Source organism: Anomaloglossus baeobatrachus, chromosome 4 (genome assembly GCF_048569485.1).
Source record: "Anomaloglossus baeobatrachus isolate aAnoBae1 chromosome 4, aAnoBae1.hap1, whole genome shotgun sequence".
Classification (NCBI taxonomy): domain Eukaryota; kingdom Metazoa; phylum Chordata; class Amphibia; order Anura; family Aromobatidae; genus Anomaloglossus; species Anomaloglossus baeobatrachus.
Window position 1 is genome coordinate 9,674,174 of NC_134356.1, and position 20,373 is coordinate 9,694,546.

The window sequence follows — 20,373 nt, forward strand, 5'->3', positions numbered from 1 at the left end:
ACTTCACTGTATAGCATGAATCTGCACGTAATGCACCTGTAACCTCTGCATTACACTCACATCAATACACTTTTGCTCCAGACTTCAGGTCTGCTTGTAAAAAAATTGCAGGACGGACTACTATAGTCCGATTTTCAGCACCTGTAAATCACAGGCAGTATCTGCAGCCGTCCGCTGTGTGGCCGAGCAGTCAAATCTGGGCTCAAAACCAGTCATGTCCCCATAGCTCATCACTTGTCTGGGCTGCTCCTCTCCTCCCATCCCAGAATGCAATGTAGATGACACATGAGCTCATCGGCTTGGGGAACATCTTTGTGGGGCACAGAGGGACGTGGAGAAGGGAGACGGTGGGGTCTGGAGGAGGGGACAGAGGGACGTTGAGGAGGGAGACAGTGGGGTCTGGAGGAGGGGACAGAGGGACGTTGAGGAGGGAGACAGTGGGGTCTGGAGGAGGGGACAGAGGGACGTTGAGGAGGGAGACAGTGGGGTCTGGAGGAGGGGACAGAGGGACGTTGAGGAGGGAGACGGTGGGTTCTTCAGGGGGGACAGAAGGATATGGGGAAGGGAGATGGTGGGGTCTACAATAGGGGACAGTGATGTGGAGGAAAAAGGACAGTAGGGTCTGGAGGAGGGGGCAGAGGGACATGGAGGAGAGGGATGGTGCGGTCTTGGGGGCAACAGTAGGATGTGGAGGAGGGGGGCAGTGTGGTCTGGAAAGGGGGACCATAAAGATGTGGAAGAGGGTGACAGTGAGTTCTGAAGGAGAGCAAAAAAAAGGGATGTGGGAGAGTGGACAGTGGGACGTGGAGGAGTGGACTGTGGGGTCTGGAGGAAGGGATAGAAGGATGTGGAGGAGGGTGACATTGGGGTCTGGAGGGGGGGACAAAAGGATGTGGGACACCGGGGTCTGGAGGAGGGTACAGAGGGACGTGCAGAAGGGAGACAGTGGGATCTAAAGAAGGGGAAAGAAGGGTGTGGAGGAGGGGGATAGTGGGGTCTGGAGGAGGGGACAGAGGGATGTAGAGGAGGGGATGGTGGGGTCTGAAGGAGGGGACAGAGAGATTTAGAGGAGGGGTACAGAGGCATGTGGAGGAGGGGGATAGTGGGGTCTGGAGGAGGGGGACAGAGGCATGTGGAGGAGGGGGATGGTGGAGTTTGGAGGAGGAGGACAGTGGGGTCTGGAGGAGGGGGACAGTATGATGTGCAGGAGGGGGACAGAGGCATGTGGAGGAGGGGGATGGTGGGGTCTGAAGGAGGGGGACAGTGGCATGTGGAGGAGGGGGATGGTGGGGTCTGGAGGAGGGGGACAGTGGGATGTGGAGGAGGGGGATGGTGGAGTTTGGAGGAGGAGGACAGTGGGGTCTGGAGGAGGGGGACAGTGTGATGTGCAGGAGGGGGACAGAGGCATGTGGAGGAGGGGGATGGTGGGGTCTGAAGGAGGGGGACAGAGGCATGTGGAGGAGGGGGATGGTGGGGTCTGGAGGAGGGGGACAGAGGCATGTGGAGGAGGGGGATGGTGGAGTTTGGAGGAGGAGGACAGTGGGGTCTGGAGGAGGGGGACAGTGTGATGTGCAGGAGGGGGACAGAGGCATGTGGAGGAGGGGGATGGTGGGGTCTGAAGGAGGGGGACAGTGGCATGTGGAGGAGGGGGATGGTGGGGTCTGAAGGAGGGGGACAGAGGCATGTGGAGGAGGGGGATGGTGGGGTCTGAAGGAGGGGGACAGTGGGATGTGGAGGAGGGGGACAGTGGGATGTGGAGGAGGGGGACAGAGGCATGTGGAGGAGGGGGACAGAGGCATGTGGAGGAGGGGGACAGAGGCATGTGGAGGAGGGGGACAGTGGGATGTGGAGGAGGGGGACAGAGGCATGTGGAGGAGGGGGATGGTGGGGTCTGAAGGAGGGGGACAGTGGCATGTGGAGGAGGGGGATGGTGGGGTTTGGAGGAGGGGGACAGTGGGATGTGGAGGAGGGGGACAGAGGCATGTGGAGGAGGGGGACAGAGGCATGTGGAGGAGGGGGACAGAGGCATGTGGAGGAGGGGGACAGTGTGATGTGCAGGAGGGGGACAGAGGCATGTGGAGGAGGGGGATGGTGGGGTCTGAAGGAGGGGGACAGAGGCATGTGGAGGAGGGGGGACAGTGGGGTCTGGAGGAGGGGGACAGAGGCATGTGGAGGAGGGGGATGGTGGAGTTTGGAGGAGGAGGACAGTGGGGTCTGGAGGAGGGGGACAGTGTGATGTGCAGGAGGGGGACAGAGGCATGTGGAGGAGGGGGATGGTGGGGTCTGAAGGAGGGGGACAGTGTGATGTGCAGGAGGGGGACAGAGGCATGTGGAGAAGGGGGATGGTGGGGTCTGGAGGAGGGGGACAGTGGGATGTGGAGAAGGGGGATGGTGGGGTCTGGAGGAGGGGGACAGTGGGATGTGGAGGAGGGGGACAGAGGCATGTGGAGGAGGGGGATGGTGGGGTCTGAAGGAGGGGGACAGTGGCATGTGGAGGAGGGGGATGGTGGGGTCTGGAGGAGGGGGACAGTGGGATGTGGAGAAGGGGGATGGTGGGGTCTGGAGGAGGGGGACAGAGGCATGTGGAGAAGGGGGATGGTGGGGTCTGGAGGAGGGGGACAGTGGGATGTGGAGAAGGGGGATGGTGGGGTCTGGAGGAGGGGGACAGTGGGATGTGGAGGAGGGGGACAGAGGCATGTGGAGAAGGGGGATGGTGGGGTCTGGAGGAGGGGGACAGTGGGATGTGGAGAAGGGGGATGGTGGGGTTTGGAGGAGGGGGACAGTGGGATGTGGAGGAGGGGGACAGAGGCATGTGGAGGAGGGGGATGGTGGGGTCTGAAGGAGGGGGACAGTGGCATGTGGAGGAGGGGGATGGTGGGGTCTGGAGGAGGGGGACAGTGGGATGTGGAGAAGGGGGATGGTGGGGTCTGGAGGAGGGGGACAGTGGGATGTGGAGGAGGGGGACAGAGGCATGTGGAGAAGGGGGATGGTGGGGTCTGGAGGAGGGGGACAGTGGGATGTGGAGAAGGGGGATGGTGGGGTTTGGAGGAGGGGGACAGTGGGATGTGGAGGAGGGGGACAGAGGCATGTGGAGGAGGGGGATGGTGGGGTCTGAAGGAGGGGGACAGTGGGATGTGGAGGAGGGGGACAGTGGGATGTGGAGGAGGGGGACAGAGGCATGTGGAGGAGGGGGACAGAGGCATGTGGAGGAGGGGGACAGAGGCATGTGGAGGAGGGGGACAGTGTGATGTGCAGGAGGGGGACAGAGGCATGTGGAGGAGGGGGATGGTGGGGTCTGAAGGAGGGGGACAGAGGCATGTGGAGGAGGGGGGACAGTGGGGTCTGGAGGAGGAGGACAGAGGCATGTGGAGGAGGGGGATGGTGGGGTCTGGAGGAGGGGGACAGAGGCATGTGGAGGAGGGGGATGGTGGAGTTTGGAGGAGGAGGACAGTGGGGTCTGGAGGAGGGGGACAGTGTGATGTGCAGGAGGGGGACAGAGGCATGTGGAGGAGGGGGATGGTGGGGTCTGGAGGAGGGGGATGGTGGGGTCTGAAGGAGGGGGACAGTGTGATGTGCAGGAGGGGGACAGAGGCATGTGGAGGAGGGGGATGGTGGGGTCTGAAGGAGGGGGACAGAGGCATGTGGAGGAGGGGGGACAGTGGGGTCTGGAGGAGGAGGACAGAGGCATGTGGAGGAGGGGGATGGTGGGGTCTGGAGGAGGGGGACAGAGGCATGTGGAGGAGGGGGATGGTGGAGTTTGGAGGAGGAGGACAGTGGGGTCTGGAGGAGGGGGACAGTGTGATGTGCAGGAGGGGGACAGAGGCATGTGGAGGAGGGGGATGGTGGGGTCTGAAGGAGGGGGACAGTGGCATGTGGAGGAGGGGGATGGTGGGGTTTGGAGGAGGGGGACAGAGGCATGTGGAGGAGGGGGACAGTGGGATGTGGAGGAGGGGGACAGAGGCATGTGGAGGAGAGGGACAGTGGGGTCTGGAGGAGGAGGACAGTGGCATGTGGAGGAGGGGGATGGTGGGGTTTGGAGGAGGGGGACAGAGGCATGTGGAGGAGGGGGACAGTGGGGTCTGGAGGAGGGGGACAGAGGCATGTGGAGGAGGGGGATGGTGGGGTCTGAAGGAGGGGGACAGTGGCATGTGGAGGAGGGGGATGGTGGGGTCTGGAGGAGGGGGACAGTGGGATGTGGAGAAGGGGGATGGTGGGGTCTGGAGGAGGGGGACAGTGGGATGTGGAGGAGGGGGACAGAGGCATGTGGAGAAGGGGGATGGTGGGGTCTGGAGGAGGGGGACAGTGGGATGTGGAGAAGGGTGATGGTGGGGTTTGGAGGAGGGGGACAGTGGGATGTGGAGGAGGGGGACAGAAGCATGTGGAGGAGGGGGATGGTGGGGTCTGAAGGAGGGGGACAGTGGGATGTGGAGGAGGGGGATGGTGGGGTTTGGAGGAGGGGGACAGTGGGATGTGGAGGAGGGGGACAGAGGCATGTGGAGGAGGGGGACAGAGGCATGTGGAGGAGGGGGACAGAGGCATGTGGAGGAGGGGGACAGTGTGATGTGCAGGAGGGGGACAGAGGCATGTGGAGGAGGGGGATGGTGGGGTCTGAAGGAGGGGGACAGAGGCATGTGGAGGAGGGGGGACAGTGGGGTCTGGAGGAGGAGGAGGAGGACAGAGGCATGTGGAGGAGGGGGATGGTGGGGTCTGGTGGAGGGGGACAGAGGCATGTGGAGGAGGGGGATGGTGGAGTTTGGAGGAGGAGGACAGTGGGGTCTGGAGGAGGGGGACAGTGTGATGTGCAGGAGGGGGACAGAGGCATGTGGAGGAGGGGGATGGTGGGGTCTGGAGGAGGGGGATGGTGGGGTCTGAAGGAGGGGGACAGTGTGATGTGCAGGAGGGGGACAGAGGCATGTGGAGGAGGGGGATGGTGGGGTCTGAAGGAGGGGGACAGAGGCATGTGGAGGAGGGGGGACAGTGGGGTCTGGAGGAGGAGGACAGAGGCATGTGGAGGAGGGGGATGGTGGGGTCTGGAGGAGGGGGACAGAGGCATGTGGAGGAGGGGGATGGTGGAGTTTGGAGGAGGAGGACAGTGGGGTCTGGAGGAGGGGGACAGTGTGATGTGCAGGAGGGGGACAGAGGCATGTGGAGGAGGGGGATGGTGGGGTCTGAAGGAGGGGGACAGTGGCATGTGGAGGAGGGGGATGGTGGGGTTTGGAGGAGGGGGACAGAGGCATGTGGAGGAGGGGGACAGTGGGATGTGGAGGAGGGGGACAGAGGCATGTGGAGGAGAGGGACAGTGGGGTCTGGAGGAGGAGGACAGTGGCATGTGGAGGAGGGGGATGGTGGGGTTTGGAGGAGGGGGACAGAGGCATGTGGAGGAGGGGGACAGTGGGGTCTGGAGGAGGGGGACAGAGGCATGTGGAGGAGGGGGATGGTGCGGTCTGGAGGAGGGGGACAGAGGCATGTGGAGGAGGGGGATGGTGGGGTCTGGAGGAGAGGATGTCTTGGAGCTGTGTTCACCTTCTCCTCTTTGTGTCCCCGCATTTCGGTGTTTTTGGTGTAATTATGGCGTCTATGAGTTCAGACGCGGCGTCGTCTTTCTATAATTTGGGCCGGTGTTTACAGGATGCACCAACCTAATGGGTTCTCTGCCTGATGCCAGAAAACCTTGGGCCGCATGAGCCCCATCTGCCGCCTCTTACGTGGAGAAAAATGTTGGCACTGTCATAAAAAAGAAGCCGCGGACAAAGCAGATATTTCCTTTCACAATCTAATGAAGATTTGGTTTTCTGAGGACACGGATGCTAATCAGTGTCGTCACCGCAGATATTACACAGCTTTATAAAATAATAGATGGATTTGATTAAGCCTTGTGATAAAGCGCGGCCCCCACAGGAGCTAATAATACCGATCCACCGGCGTCAGTCAGTGACTGGATCTATCATCACCATGGCACATAGTGACACGTCCTCTGTAAGAAGGGACATGATTCATTCAGAAATTCATAGTGTTTAATAAAGGGGTTGTCCAAGATTTACATGACCCCTTTTTTCAAAAAAACAGTGCTACATCTGTCCACAGGTTGTGACTGGTATTGCAGCTTATTCATTTCAGTGTAGTTGCAATACCGGACACAGGTCAGAATTGGAAAGAAAGAAGCCTCAAACTCTCCGCATCCCCACAACTCACTCCGGCCAACCCTCGAAGGTGGAGACTGTGAATAGCGCCATCATTGCATCCAGGACATTATCGAAGTCGAATTTGCTGTTCTCCCAGTTGCGTTCCTGGATCATCGGCTGTGACACGTCGCCGTCCTTGTAAGTGATGTACTTCCCCCTGCACAGCACAACATTTAATGATTAGTCCCATCACTTTACTGACCTTCATCCGATCTTTAGTTACATGCTATGTTATACTCCAGTCACATCCAGAGCTGCATCTACATTTCCAACCGTTTACCTGGTTGCATATTTGCTCCGCATTGCCCTGACCCCTGGCTACTGTCTGCGATTGAACTCTGGTCCCTTTCTTCTGCACTTTGATCCCTGGCTGCTGTCTGCGGACGCACTCCAAAATCTGGCTGCTGTTTGCAGCCGCGGTCTTATCTCAGGCTCCTGTCTACATCTGCGCTCTGATCACCGGATCATGTCTACAGCTGCGCTGTGATTCATGGCTCCAGTCTACAGCTGCGCTCTGATCCCTGGCTCCAGTCTACAGCTGCACTCTGATCCCTGGGTCCTGTCTGTAGCTGCACTCTGATCCCTGGCTTTTGTCTGTAGCTGCACTCTGATCCATGGCTCCTGTCTGCAGCTGCACTCTGATTCATGGCTCCTGTCTGCAGCTGCACTCTGATCCATGGCTCCTGTCTCCAGCTGCACTCTGATCCCTGGGTCCTGTCTGCAGCTGCACTCTGATCCCTGGGTCCTGTCTGCAGCTGCATTCTGATCCCTGGGTCCAGTCTGTAGCTGCACTCTGATCCCTGGGTCCTGTCTGTAGCTGCACTCTGATCCCTGGGTCCTGTCTGCAGCTGCACTCTGATCCCTGGCTCCTGTCTGTAGCTGCACTCTGATCCATGGCTCCTGTCTGCAGCTGCGCTGTGATCCCTGGGTCCTGTCTCTAGCTGCACTCTGATCCCTGGCTCCTGTCTGCAGCTGCACTCTGATCCCTGGGTCCTGTCTGTAGCTGCACTCTGATCCCTGGCTCCTGTCTCTAGCTGCACTCTGATCCCTGGGTCCTGTCTCTAGCTGCACTCTGATCCCTGGGTCCTGTCTCTAGCTGCACTCTGATCCCTGGCTCCTGTCTGTAGCTGCGCTCTGATCCCTGGCTCCTGTCTGTAGCTGCACTCTGATCCCTGGGTCCTGTCTCTAGCTGCACTCTAAACCTGGGTCCTGTCTCTAGCTGCACTCTGATCCCTGGCTCCTGTCTGCAGCTGCGCTCTGATCCCTGGGTCCTGTCTCTAGCTGCACTCTGATCCCTGGCTCCTGTCTGCAGCTGCGCTCTGATCCCTGGGTCCTGTCTGTAGCTGCGCTCTGATCCCTGGCTCCTGTCTGCAGCTGCACTCTGATCCATGGCTCCTGTCTGCAGCTGCGCTGTGATCCCTGGGTCCTGTCTCTAGCTGCACTCTGATCCCTGGCTCCTGTCTGCAGCTGCACTCTGATCCCTGGGTCCTGTCTGTAGCTGCACTCTGATCCCTGGCTCCTGTCTCTAGCTGCACTCTGATCCCTGGCTCCTGTCTCTAGCTGCACTCTGATCCCTGGGTCCTGTCTCTAGCTGCACTCTGATCCCTGGCTCCTGTCTGTAGCTGCGCTCTGATCCCTGGCTCCTGTCTGTAGCTGCGCTCTGATCCATGGCTCCTGTCTGTAGCTGCACTCTAAACCTGGGTCCTGTCTCTAGCTGCGCTCTGATCCCTGGCTCCTGTCTGCAGCTGCGCTCTGATCCCTGGGTCCTGTCTCTAGCTGCACTCTGATCCCTGGCTCCTGTCTGCAGCTGCGCTCTGATCCCTGGGTCCTGTCTGTAGCTGCGCTCTGATCCCTGGCTCCTGTCTGTAGCTGCGCTCTGATCCCTGGGTCCTGTCTGTAGCTGCGCTCTGACCCCTGGGTCCTCTCTGTAGCTGCACTCTGATCCCTGGGTCCTGTCTGTAGCTGCGCTCTGATCCCTGGGTCCTGTCTGTAGCTGTGCTCTGATCCCTGGGTCCTGTCTGTAGCTGTGCTCTGATCCCTGGGTCCTGTCTGTAGCTGCACTCTGATCCCTGGGTCCTGTCTGTAGCTGCACTCTGATCCCTTGGTCCTGTCTGTAGCTGCGCTCTGATCCCTGGGTCCTGTCTGTAGCTGCGCTCTGATCTCTGGGTCCTGTCTGTAGCTGCGCTCTGATCCCTGGGTCCTGTCTGTAGCTGCGCTCTGACCCCTGGGTCCTCTCTGTAGCTGCACTCTGATCCCTGGGTCCTGTCTGTAGCTGCGCTCTAATCCCTGGGTCCTGTTTGTAGCTGCGCTCTGACCCCTGGGTCCTGTCTGTAGCTGTGCTCTGACCCCTGGGTCCTGTCTGTAGCTGCGCTCTGATCCCTGGGTCCTGTCTGTAGCGGCGCTCTGACCCCTGGGTCCTGTCTGTAGCGGCGCTCTGACCCCTGGGTCCTCTCTGTAGCTGCACTCTGATCCCTGGGTCCTGTCTGTAGCTGCGCTCTGATCCCTGGGTCCTGTCTGTAGCTGCGCTCTGACCCCTGGGTCCTGTCTGTAGCTGTGCTCTGATCCCTGGGTCCTGTCTGTAGCTGCGCTCTGATCCCTGGGTCCTGTCTGTAGCTGCGCTCTGACCCCTGGGTCCTGTCTGTAGCTCACTCTGATCCCTGGTTCCTGTCTGTAGCTGCGCTCTGATCCCTGGGTCCTGTCTGTAGCTGCGCTCTGATCCCTGGGTCCTGTCTGTAGCTGTGCTCTGATCCCTGGGTCCTGTCTGTAGCTGCGCTCTGACCCCTGGGTCCTCTCTGTAGCTGCGCTCTGATCCCTGGGTCCTGTCTGTAGCTGCGCTCTGACCCCTGGGTCCTGTCTGTAGCTGCGCTCTGACCCCTGGGTCCTGTCTGTAGCTGCGCTCTGATCCCTGGGTCCTGTCTGTAGCTGCGCTCTGATCCCTGGGTCCTGTCTGTAGCTGCGCTCTGATCCCTGGGTCCTGTCTGTAGCTGCGCTCTGATCCCTGGGTCCTGTCTGTAGCTGCGCTCTGATCCCTGGGTCCTGTCTGTAGCTGCGCTCTGATCCCTGGGTCCTGTCTGTAGCTGCGCTCTGACCCCTGGGTCCTGTCTGTAGCTGCGCTCTGATCCCTGGGTCCTGTCTGTAGCTGTGCTCTGATCCCTGGGTCCTGTCTGTAGCTGCGCTCTGATCCCTGGGTCCTGTCTGTAGCTGCGCTCTGATCCCTGGGTCCTCTCTGTAGCTGCGCTCTGATCCCTGGGTCCTGTCTGTAGCTGCGCTCTGATCCCTGGGTCCTGTCTGTAGCTGCGCTCTGATCCCTGGGTCCTGTCTGTAGCTGCGCTCTGACCCCTGGGTCCTGTCTGTAGCTGCGCTCTGATCCCTGGGTCCTGTCTGTAGCTGCGCTCTGATCCCTGGGTCCTGTCTGTAGCTGCGCTCTGATCCCTGGGTCCTGTCTGTAGCTGCGCTCTGATCCCTGGGTCCTGTCTGTAGCTGCGCTCTGACCCCTGGGTCCTGTCTGTAGCTGCGCTCTGATCCCTGGGTCCTCTCTGTAGCTGCGCTCTGATCCCTGGGTCCTGTCTGTAGCTGCGCTCTGACCCCTGGGTCCTGTCTGTAGCTGCGCTCTGATCCCTGGGTCCTGTCTGTAGCTGCGCTCTGATCCCTGGGTCCTGTCTGTAGCTGTGCTCTGATCCCTGGGTCCTGTCTGTAGCTGCGCTCTGATCCCTGGGTCCTGTCTGTAGCTGCACTCTGATCCCTGGGTCCTGTCTGTAGCTGCGCTCTGATCCCTGGGTCCTGTCTGTAGCTGTGCTCTGATCCCTGGGTCCTGTCTGTAGCTGCGCTCTGATCCCTGGGTCCTCTCTGTAGCTGCACTCTGATCCCTGGGTCCTGTCTGTAGCTGCGCTCTGATCCCTGGGTCCTGTCTGTAGCTGCGCTCTGATCCATGGCTCCTGTCTGTAGCTGCGCTCTGATCCCTGGGTCCTGTCTCTAGCTGCACTCTGATCCCTGGGTCCTCTCTGTAGCTGCACTCTGATCCCTGGGTCCTGTCTGTAGCCACTGATTCAGTGGATGTATAATGAGCAAGTGGCTTCAGAGAGGAGGCATGGACCAGAGTGTGCCTGCTCACTCACTGTGTACATGGCGCTGGGCTCCTCCATTGTCGGTGCACATACCCAGGAACATGGATTGAGTTCAGGCAGCGATCGCTCTGGGCAAACAAGTGCCGTCAATCAGGATCAGGGACAGTGGTGGATATGCAAATTGTGCGATGTAACGGTGCACTGAGCCCTCGGCCATGATTATATGCATACAAAGTAAAAGTCAATCTTCCGTGTGTAACATGTACACTGCAGGTATAATTCTTATGTGGATCAGTCCAGTGTATACATATTTAAGTAGTTTAATTTGCATTTTGGGAGTGACCAAGTCCCTTTAAAGCTTGATGTCTCACCGCTGGCAATCAGATAGATATATCCCTTATACTGTGGGGCTAGGACAGTGCGGGTAGTAAAATCGCCCTGACCGGCTCCCTGTAATGAGGAACTTTTAGAAAACCTTTGACATTTTATTGGCATATGTTAGACGTTTTGAGCGGAGTCCTGGTATTAAAACAGAGGAAAAGATGTGGTCAAGATGAGCTCAAAACCGGCCGGAAGACCGGCTCATGAGAAAGTCCATCTTTAGTGTAAGGCGGCTTTCACACCTCCGGTTTTAGCAGAGCCGGCCAATCCGGCACTAAAACCTATGCAACAGATGCGGCGACAATACCGCATCCTTTGCATACGTTTTTTACATGCGGCCCGTCCAGTTTTTGCCTCTTGCGGCAGGCTACTGAGCATGCACAGTGGAAGAAAACGCATGTGGCGTCCATAGGCATGCATTGCAAATCGCGCTGCATCGGCCGGATGCGTCGAGATACGTTTTTTTTTTCCAGACAAAAAAACGTGCCAGGCAACGTTCCATCCGGCCGCCGCATTGGCTAAATTGGCAAAAACCGGACGAAAAGCAAGCCCATGCGGCACAATACGGCACTAATGTAAGTCTATGCAAAAAAACGCAACCGGCGGCAATAAAAAACAGTTGCGTTTTTTCTGCAAAGCGCCGGATTGTGCCGCACAGGAAAAACCGGAGGTGTGAAAGCAGCCTTTGAGGAGAGCAATGTTCACCCCATGAATACATTGTGGGGCACGCAAACACGGGGAGAACATACAAACTCCTTTCAGATGTTGTCCTTGGTGGGATTCGAACCCAGGACCCCAGTGCTGCAAGACTGCAGTGCTAACCACTGAGCCACCGTGCCACCCAGCTACTGGTAGCTACTGACTGTGTCATTGAAGAGGTAAAGAAAAGTGGTCCCATCTCAGTGCCCTGATGTTCAAAACTGTTACTAAGGGCCCAGGCACAGCTGATAGTGCGTTACAATGCAATGCTGGCTGCTTTGCTCACAGAGGACTGTTTAGCCTAGATTCAAATGTAACAAACTCTCAGCTGTGAGAAGTAATAGGTAAAAACAGATTTCAGTCTCTGGATGTAAAGAAGAATGCTCCACTTCACTCACAGTAAGAATACATTCAGAAAACATAACATTTCGGACACACAACGTACTTGCACTCGGCCTCTGTAATCTTCGAGCTGTCGGAGCAGCTGTACAGCTTCCCCTGAAATCACAGATTGGAGCGTTATCAGTGATTAATACTCCCACAGTGCCGTCTTTCCTTTGACCCTACTTTGTCCCATATTACATGTAAAACAGAGAAATATCAGGAAATCTTCATGTCTCTCCTCCCACTTGCAGCAGGAGCCTCCCCCCAGCTTTGTCTACTGCAGGATATAAGCCCCACCCACCAATAAAGCCCCGCCTCTCATATAACTGATCAGCAGGACATGACCCCAAGTGTTTCTCAGCATGTGGTGAGGATACCGCTCACTCCAGACCAGAGCAAAACTAATGGCACTAAAGAAGACCCCTGGTCTTTGTGTTGCCGCTCACCTTGAACAGCTGCACCCCGATACAGGCGAACATAAACTGCAGCAGAGTCGTCACAATCACGATGTTACCGATGGTGCGAATGGCCACGAAGACGCACTGGACCACGTGCTGCGGAGGACAGGGAAGGTGCAGGGCGGTTATCCACTGCTCACATGCTACTATCCGAATATGCAACCATCACTGGATAGAAGTCTGTCCGCTGGGGGCCCCAACAATCACTAAAATAGGGGGCCTAATTCCAACCTTTCTCCTCACTGTAATTGTAAGTCTATCAGCCCGATGAGCGACCATGCTGCTCTCAGAGCATCGGGTCCAAATAAATTAAAGTCAGTGTTTTCTGTAAAACACAAGTATTAACAACCACCCATAGACTTTAAATGTCCAGGGGGGTCTTCATTCAACTCTGCAGTGATGTTCTGAAATGTCACGGCATAGCAGAGAAGCTGCATGCAATTGTGCAGCTGCGGGAGCGAGAAGACGGTGTCAGACACAGCCGAGCTCCACATAGAGAAGGCAGAGATGGTTTATAACTGTCTCTGTCTTCCTGATTACTGTATACTCAGCGGTGAACAAGGGCTGTGTATGCAGCAGTAACATGCAATATTGCACTTTCTGCTCCTGATGCGGTGGTCATGTGATCACTAGGTCTAGGGGGGAGCAGAAGATGCTGGGTCAATCAGGAGGCTGCATTTCCACTATAACTAGGGACTAATATTCCAGTTACAGGGGAAATCAGATGAATAAAAAAAATAATTATTGGAGATGCCTCTCAGAGGTCTTTTGTGACCTAACGGGGGGCCCCAATATGTGAGGGGCAGAGAGCAGCTCCTGCACCCAAAGACATATCATTGTCACCAACCTTGAGGCCTTTTGCTCTGTTAATAGCCCTGAGGGGTCGCAGAACTCGCAGAACCCGCAATATCTTCACCACGTTGATAGCGCTTGACCTAGGACATGAGAAGAGAAGATGTGTAATAGGGTCCAAGCCGAAGAGAGCGGGCGAGGGTCAGACATCAAGCCTCCACTCGGGGGGCTCACTTACTGTATGCCGAATGAGATGAGGGAGACGCTGACCACCAGTAGGTCCAGAATATTAAAATAATTCCTGCAGAAGGATCCCTTGTGTAGGAAGGCCCCGTACGCCGTCATCTAAAAGCCAAGACGCACAAGGTATGTGAGCGGACGTACCGTGATGGGTGGCGTGCACGCATGCAGCGCTGCCTTATAATGAGCAAGTGCAGCCACACAGACACACACTGAGCCGCCATAACCAGAAAGCAAGACCCGGACTCCAGAAGATCGGTGAAGAGTCCTGGATGTTATGGCTGATCCTCACGTTTATAGCTCACAGCTGACCGCAAACCAGAGCAGCTTCTACCATGCAAACGCGTGACACCATGCAAAGAGGTAGAGTCTGCGTCCTGACGAAGGGCGAATGCTTACTGATGGGGTTAGGGTGCCCTGGGGTCACTAGGTCTGGTTTGCACTTTTAAGAGAATCCTCCACAATTATTGGGACCCATGACTCTATGTGAACATGCGCGTATAGAGCGGCTCAACAGGCCGCACCGCATATTCCTATATGTCGTGGCCCCACACTACCTTTAAGGTAGGTAATCAGGCCGCAGACCCTACAGACTATGTTTACGTTTTTTGTTGTTTTTTTTGCCGTTTACCTTAAGGATGATTTCTAAAGTGAAAATGCTAGTGAAAACGTAATCAGCGTTTCCTAGAATCTGAAAGACAGAGCAAGAGAGTGGTTACTGCAGGTGCAGAGAGCGGCAGACAGGGGGCAGCGATGTGTTAGTGCGGAGCAGAGATGGAGCGGACGACGACGCGGCCAGGGGCTCCGTTACCTTCAACGCAATCTCAACGGTGAAAATGACGGTGAAAACTATATCAAAATAAAAGAGGACCTGAAAGACATAAAGAGGATGAACGGGGAGCCGGGAGGACGAGGCAACCTCAGAGGGCTGGGGAATCACCAGAACAAGCATGTAAATGGACAAAGGCAACAATAAAAACTGCAAGGGACATGGATGAGGATAGCGTAGTATGAACGGTCACTGATGAGCACTGCCACTGCTGCATTTTACAACTTATTATAAAGCTAAAGGAAACCAGTCCTGCTCACACAGCTGAGGGTTTGTCACAGTGTGGAATATTGACAATTATACATTGTAATGGGGGAAAGGGGGGGGGGGCCTGGTGGAAATAAAAATCTTAAAAATGGCAAAAGACGAGATATTTCTTGTTATCAAAATTTGTTGCACTTTTTCAATTCTGCGCCACCACAAAAGGTGCAGGACAGGCGCTTCCTCTCATGTGTACTCTCTATGTAACTACTTAGTGATAGGCTGATAGAGAATAGCAGTCAGTAAGGGGTTAACACTCACTATTAGGCCTAAGACACACGGCATGAAAATCGGAGCGAGTGGAGTGCGATAAAACATCACATTCCACTCGGACCAATATTAGCCTGTGTGTCAGCGCCCATGAGCGATTATTTTCTCGGCCCCAATTGGACTGAGAAAACAATCGCAGCATGCTGCGGGTGTAATGCGAGACTCATTCTCTCGCACCCATTCAAGTCTATGGGGCGAGAGAAAGATCGCACTGCACTCGCAGAATGCCGGTGTACCGTGAGTGCAGTGCGAGAATGGCAATAGCCGGCAACGGAGGAGAAAGGGAGATACAGTCATATGAAAAAGTTTAGGCACCCCTATTAATGTTAACCTTTTTTCTTTATAACAATTTGTTTTTTTTGCAACAGCTATTTCAGTTTCATATCTCTAATAACTGATGGACTGAGTAATATTTCTGGATTGAAATGAGGTTTATTGTACTAACAGAAAATGTGCAATCCGCATTTAAACAAAATTTGACCGGTGCAAAAGTATGGGCACCTCAACATAAACTTGCATTAATATTTTGTAGATCCTCCTTTTGCAGAAATCACAGCCTCTAGTCGCTTCCTGTAGCTTTTAATGAGTTCCTGGATCCTGGATGAAGGTAGATTTGACCATTCCTGTTTACAAAACAATTCCAGTTCAGTTAAGTTTGATGGTCTCGAGCATGGACAGCCGCTTCACATCATCCCACAGATGTTCAATGATATTCAGGTCTGGGGACTGGGATGGCCATTCCAGAACATTGTAATTGTCCCTCTGCATGAATGCCTGAGTAGATTTGGAGCGGTATTTTGGATCATTGTCTTGCTGAAATATCCATCCCCTGCGTAACTTCAACTTCATCACTGATTCTTGCACATTATTGTCAAGAATCTGCTGATACTGAGTTGAATCCATGCGATCCTCAACTGTAACAAGATTCCCGGTGCCGGCATTGGCCACACAGCCCCAAAGCATGATGGAACCTCCACCAAATGTTACTGTGGGTAGCAAGTGCTTTTCTTGGAATGCCGTGTTTTTTTGCCTCCATGCATAACGCCTTTTTGTATGACCAAACAACTCAATCTTTGTTTCATCAGTCCACAGGACCTTCTTCCAAAATGTAACTGGCTTGTCCAAATGTGCTTTTGCATACCTCAGGCGACTCTGTTTGTGGCGTGCTGCAGAAACGGCTTCTTTCACATCACTCTCCCATACAGCTTCTCCTTGTGCAACGTGCGCTGTATTGTTGACCAATGCACATTGACACCATCTGCAGCAAGATGATGCTGCAGGTCTTTGGAGGTGGTCTGTGGATTGTCCTTGACTGTTCTCACCATTCCTCTTCTCTGCCTTTCTGATATTTTTCTTGGCCTGCCACTTCTGGGCTTAACAAGAACTGTACCTGTGTTCTTCCATTTCCTTACTATGTTCCTCACAGTGGAAACTGACAGGTTAAATCTCTGAGACATCTTTTTGTACCTTCCCCTGAACAACTATGTTGAATAATCTTTGTTTTCAGATCATTTGAGAGTTGTTTTGAGGAGCCCATGATGCCACTCTTCATAGGAGATTCAAGTAGGAGAGCAACTTGCAAGTGGCCACCTTAAATACCTTTTCTCATGATTGGATACACCTGCCTATGAAGGTCAAAGCTCAATGAGGTTACAAAATGAATTTAGTGCTTTAGTAAGTCAGTAAAAAGTAGTTAGGAGTGTTCAAATCAAGAAATTGATAAGGGTGCCCATACTTTTGCACTGGTCAAATTTTGTTTAAATGCGGATTGCACCTTTTCTGTTAGTACAATAAACCTCATTTCAATCCAGAAATATTACTCAGTCCATCAGTTATTAGATATATGACACTGAAATAGCAAAAACCCAAATTGTTATAAAGAAAAAAGGTTAACATTAATAGGGGTGCCCAAACTTTTTCATATGACTGTAAATCCCTCCCTCTCCTCTGCAGCGCCGGCCCTCCTCTCCTCAGCGCTGGCTGTGCTGCCAGCATGAGCCGAGTGTCATGCGAGGATCGCATTAGTCCCCGTGTGGCCCCGGCCTAACACCGTTACTGGCGTCTCCACACTGTCCTGCTCCCTTACCTCAACGGGGACGTCAGCACACTCACCCTCCTACCCACTCAACCGTGGCTTGTGTGTCCCCGACTCCCATTGTCTGGGCATGCTGCATAACCCTCCTGGGAGCACACTTAGGGCTGCATGTCGTAACCCAGAAGTGCCTCTCAGCCTATGACTGATAGGTAGTAGGTATTTAAGGCATCCTCAAGCTTTTAGGAGGTGCCTGGGCAACGTGGTCTAACCTTAGAGATGCTTTGCTAGTTGTTCCGGTCCCTTATCCGTGTGCTGCTGAAGAAGACTACTCAGCTAATTTATCAGCTCTAATGGTGGTCAACGCCAAGAGATCGTGGAGTTTGTCTTAGCCTGTCCCTCGTGTGCTTGCAACAGGACCCCTAAGAAGCATTCTTCTGGGCAGTTACTTCCCTTACCAGTACCGTCTGCTCCTTGGCAGCACATATCGATGGACTTCATCAGCCACCTGTCGAGGTCCTCTGGTTGCTCTGTCATCTGAGTAGTGGTGGACAGGTTCGCTAAAATGGCCCATTTCACTCCTCTGTCTGGTTCACCTTCTACCCCAAGTGCTTTCCGAGTACTTAATTCAACACATTTTCCGCCTGCACGGTTAACCTCTCCACACTCTGTCCGATAGAGGCGTCCAGTTCACATTTCAGTTGTGGAGGGTTACCTATAAGCTATTGGATGTCACGCTGGACTTCTCGTTGGCCTACCATCCAACAGCCAAGTGGAGCAAGTCAAACAGATCGTGACAAATTTCTTGTGCCATTTCGTTAACGAACACCACAACGAATGGATCAAGCTTCATTCATGGGAGGAGTTCTCCTACAATAATCAGGAGTCCTCTACTAACTTTCTGTTCCATATAGTGTATGGACAGCAGCCAAAAATCCCGTTCCCTGTGGCTATCTCCTCTGGAAACCCTGCAGCTGATTCTCTCGTCAAGAGATTCTCCGATATTTGGGAGGAGACAAAGTCCTCCCTGGAGCAGTCCTCCATCGAAATGAAAAGGCATGCAGATAAGAGACGTCTAGATCCTCCCTCGTTCCAGCCTGGTGACAAGGTATGAGTCTCTTCTAAATACATCCATTTCAAGATGTCGTCCTACAAGCTGAGACTCATTTTATTGGTCCCTTCAAGGTGCTCCAGCAGATCAATGCAGTGTCCTACAAACTGAAGCTTCTGGTCTCCTTCCAGATCCCCAACTCATTCCATGTGTCTCTCCTCAAACCTGTCGTCCTGAGCTGCTACTTCAAGAATCCTGGTACCTTGTCTCCACCAGTCATTGCTGATGACATCTTTGAGGTAAAATCCACCCTTGCCGTAAAAAGGGTACAAGGTAAAACCCTTTTCATGGACTGGATGGGTTTTGGTCTTGAGGAGAGATCATGGGAGCCCAAGGAAAATATTAATGCCTTTCTCCTCCTGAAGAGATTCCTGGGAAAGGAGGGGGGGCATAAGGAGGGGGCTCCTGTAACACCTTTACCAGTGTCCTCGCACTATCCACGGTAGGGAATCCGGCACACACCCTCCAAGCCACTCAGTGGTGGCTATTGTGTCCAGGGCCGGCGTCAGCACCCGGCATACCCGGGCAAATGCCGGGGTCCTGGAGAGCTGGGGGGCCCACTCGGCCTCGTCACTTCAGCTGCCCCCGGGCCCTGCCCACTCTCCTTCAGTTCTGCTGCCCCCAGGCCGAGTTCCGGGGACCACAGTCCTCGGCAGGAAACTGTGGCTGCCGTCCTTAGCTAGTTTCACACTTGCGTTGCAAAAAGTGTGATAATAAAGGCAACGGATTCTAGTGAAATAAGTTTTCTTTAGCCAAGAGAGAAAGCCCTCATCATCACCGCACACATCCCGACATCACCGCACACATCCCGACATCACCGCACACATCCCGACATCACCGCACACCTCCCGACATCACCGCACATATCCCGACATCACCGCACACCTCCCGACATCACCGCACACCTCCCGACATCACCGCACACATCCCGACATCACCGCACACCTCCCGACATCACCGCACACCTCCCGACATCACCGCACACCTCCCGACATCACCGCACACATCCCAACATCACCGCACACCTCCCGACATCACCGCACACATCCCGACATCACCGCACACATCCCGACATCACCGCACACCTCCCGACATCACCGCACACATCCCGACATCACCGCACATATCCCGACATCACCGCACACCTCCCGACATCACCGCACACATCCCGACATCACCGCACACATCCCGACATCACCGCACACATCCCGACATCACCGCACACCTCCCGACATCACCGCACATCTCCCGACATCACCGCACACCTCCCGACATCACCGCACACATCCCAACATCACCGCACACCTGCCGACATCACCGCACACATCCCGACATCACCGCACACCTCCCGACATCACCGCACACATCCCGACGTCACCGCACACCTCCCGACGTCACCGCACACCTCCCGACGTCACCGCACAAATCCCGACGTCACCGCACACATCCCGACGTCACCGCACACATCCCGACGTCACCGCACACATCCCGACGTCACCGCACACATCCCGACATCACCGCACACATCCCGACATCACCGCACACATCCCGACATCACCGCACACCTCCCGACATCACCGCACACATCCCGACATCACCGCACACCTCCCGACATCACCGCACACATCCCGACATCACCGCACACCTCCCGACATCACCGCACACATCCCGACATCACCGCACACATCCCGACATCACCGCACACATCCCGACATCACCGCACACATCCCGACATCACCGCACACATCCCGACATCACCGCACACATCCCGACATCACCGCACACCTCCCGACATCACCGCACACATCCCAACATCACCGCACACCTCCCGACATCACCGCACACATCCCGACATCACCGCACACCTCCCGACATCACCGCACACATCCCGACATCACCGCACATATCCCGACATCACCGCACACCTCCCGACATCACCGCACACATCCCGACATCACCGAACACATCCCGACATCACCGCACACATCCCGACATCACCGCACACCTCCCGACATCACCGCACACCTCCCGACATCACCGCACATCTCCCGACATCACCGCACACATCCCAACATCACCGCACACATCCCAACATCACCGCACACCTGCCGACATCACCGCACACATCCCGACATCACCGCACACATCCCGACATCACCGCACACCTCCCGACATCACCGCACACCTCCCGACGTCACCGCACACCTCCCGACGTCACCGCACACCTCCCGACGTCACCGCACACCTCCCGACGTCACCGCACAAATCCCGACGTCACCGCACACATCCCGACGTCACCGCACACATCCCGACGTCACCGCACACATCCCGACGTCACCGCACACATCCCGACGTCACCGCACACATCCCGACGTCACCGCACACATCCCGACGTCACCGCACACATCCCGACGTCACCGCACACATCCCGACGTCACCGCACACATCCCGACGTCACCGCACACATCCCGACGTCACCGCACACATCCCGACGTCACCGCACACCTCCCGACATTACCGCACACCTCCCGACATTACCGCACACCTCCCGACATCACCGCACACCTCCCGACATTACCGCACACATGCCGACATTATCGCACACATGCCGACATTACCGCCCACATCTTCACCGCACACACACTGGCACTACCGCACCCATCATCACCG

General features: G+C 55.4%; 1 protein-coding gene across 1 annotated transcript in view; it reads right to left on the reverse strand.

Annotated features, from left to right (window-relative positions):
* CACNA1C (calcium voltage-gated channel subunit alpha1 C) overlaps window positions 1-20,373 on the reverse strand; it is a 348,304-nt gene that overhangs the window by 64,036 nt on the left and 263,895 nt on the right. Inside the window, exons 15-21 of the mRNA XM_075342990.1 lie at window positions 14,012-14,071; window positions 13,832-13,891; window positions 13,199-13,305; window positions 13,016-13,103; window positions 12,157-12,264; window positions 11,772-11,824; window positions 6,193-6,339 (exon numbers count right to left, since the gene is read on the reverse strand). Coding sequence (XP_075199105.1) covers window positions 6,193-6,339; window positions 11,772-11,824; window positions 12,157-12,264; window positions 13,016-13,103; window positions 13,199-13,305; window positions 13,832-13,891; window positions 14,012-14,071 — 623 coding nt within the window. The remainder of the gene's footprint in view (window positions 1-6,192; window positions 6,340-11,771; window positions 11,825-12,156; window positions 12,265-13,015; window positions 13,104-13,198; window positions 13,306-13,831; window positions 13,892-14,011; window positions 14,072-20,373) is intronic.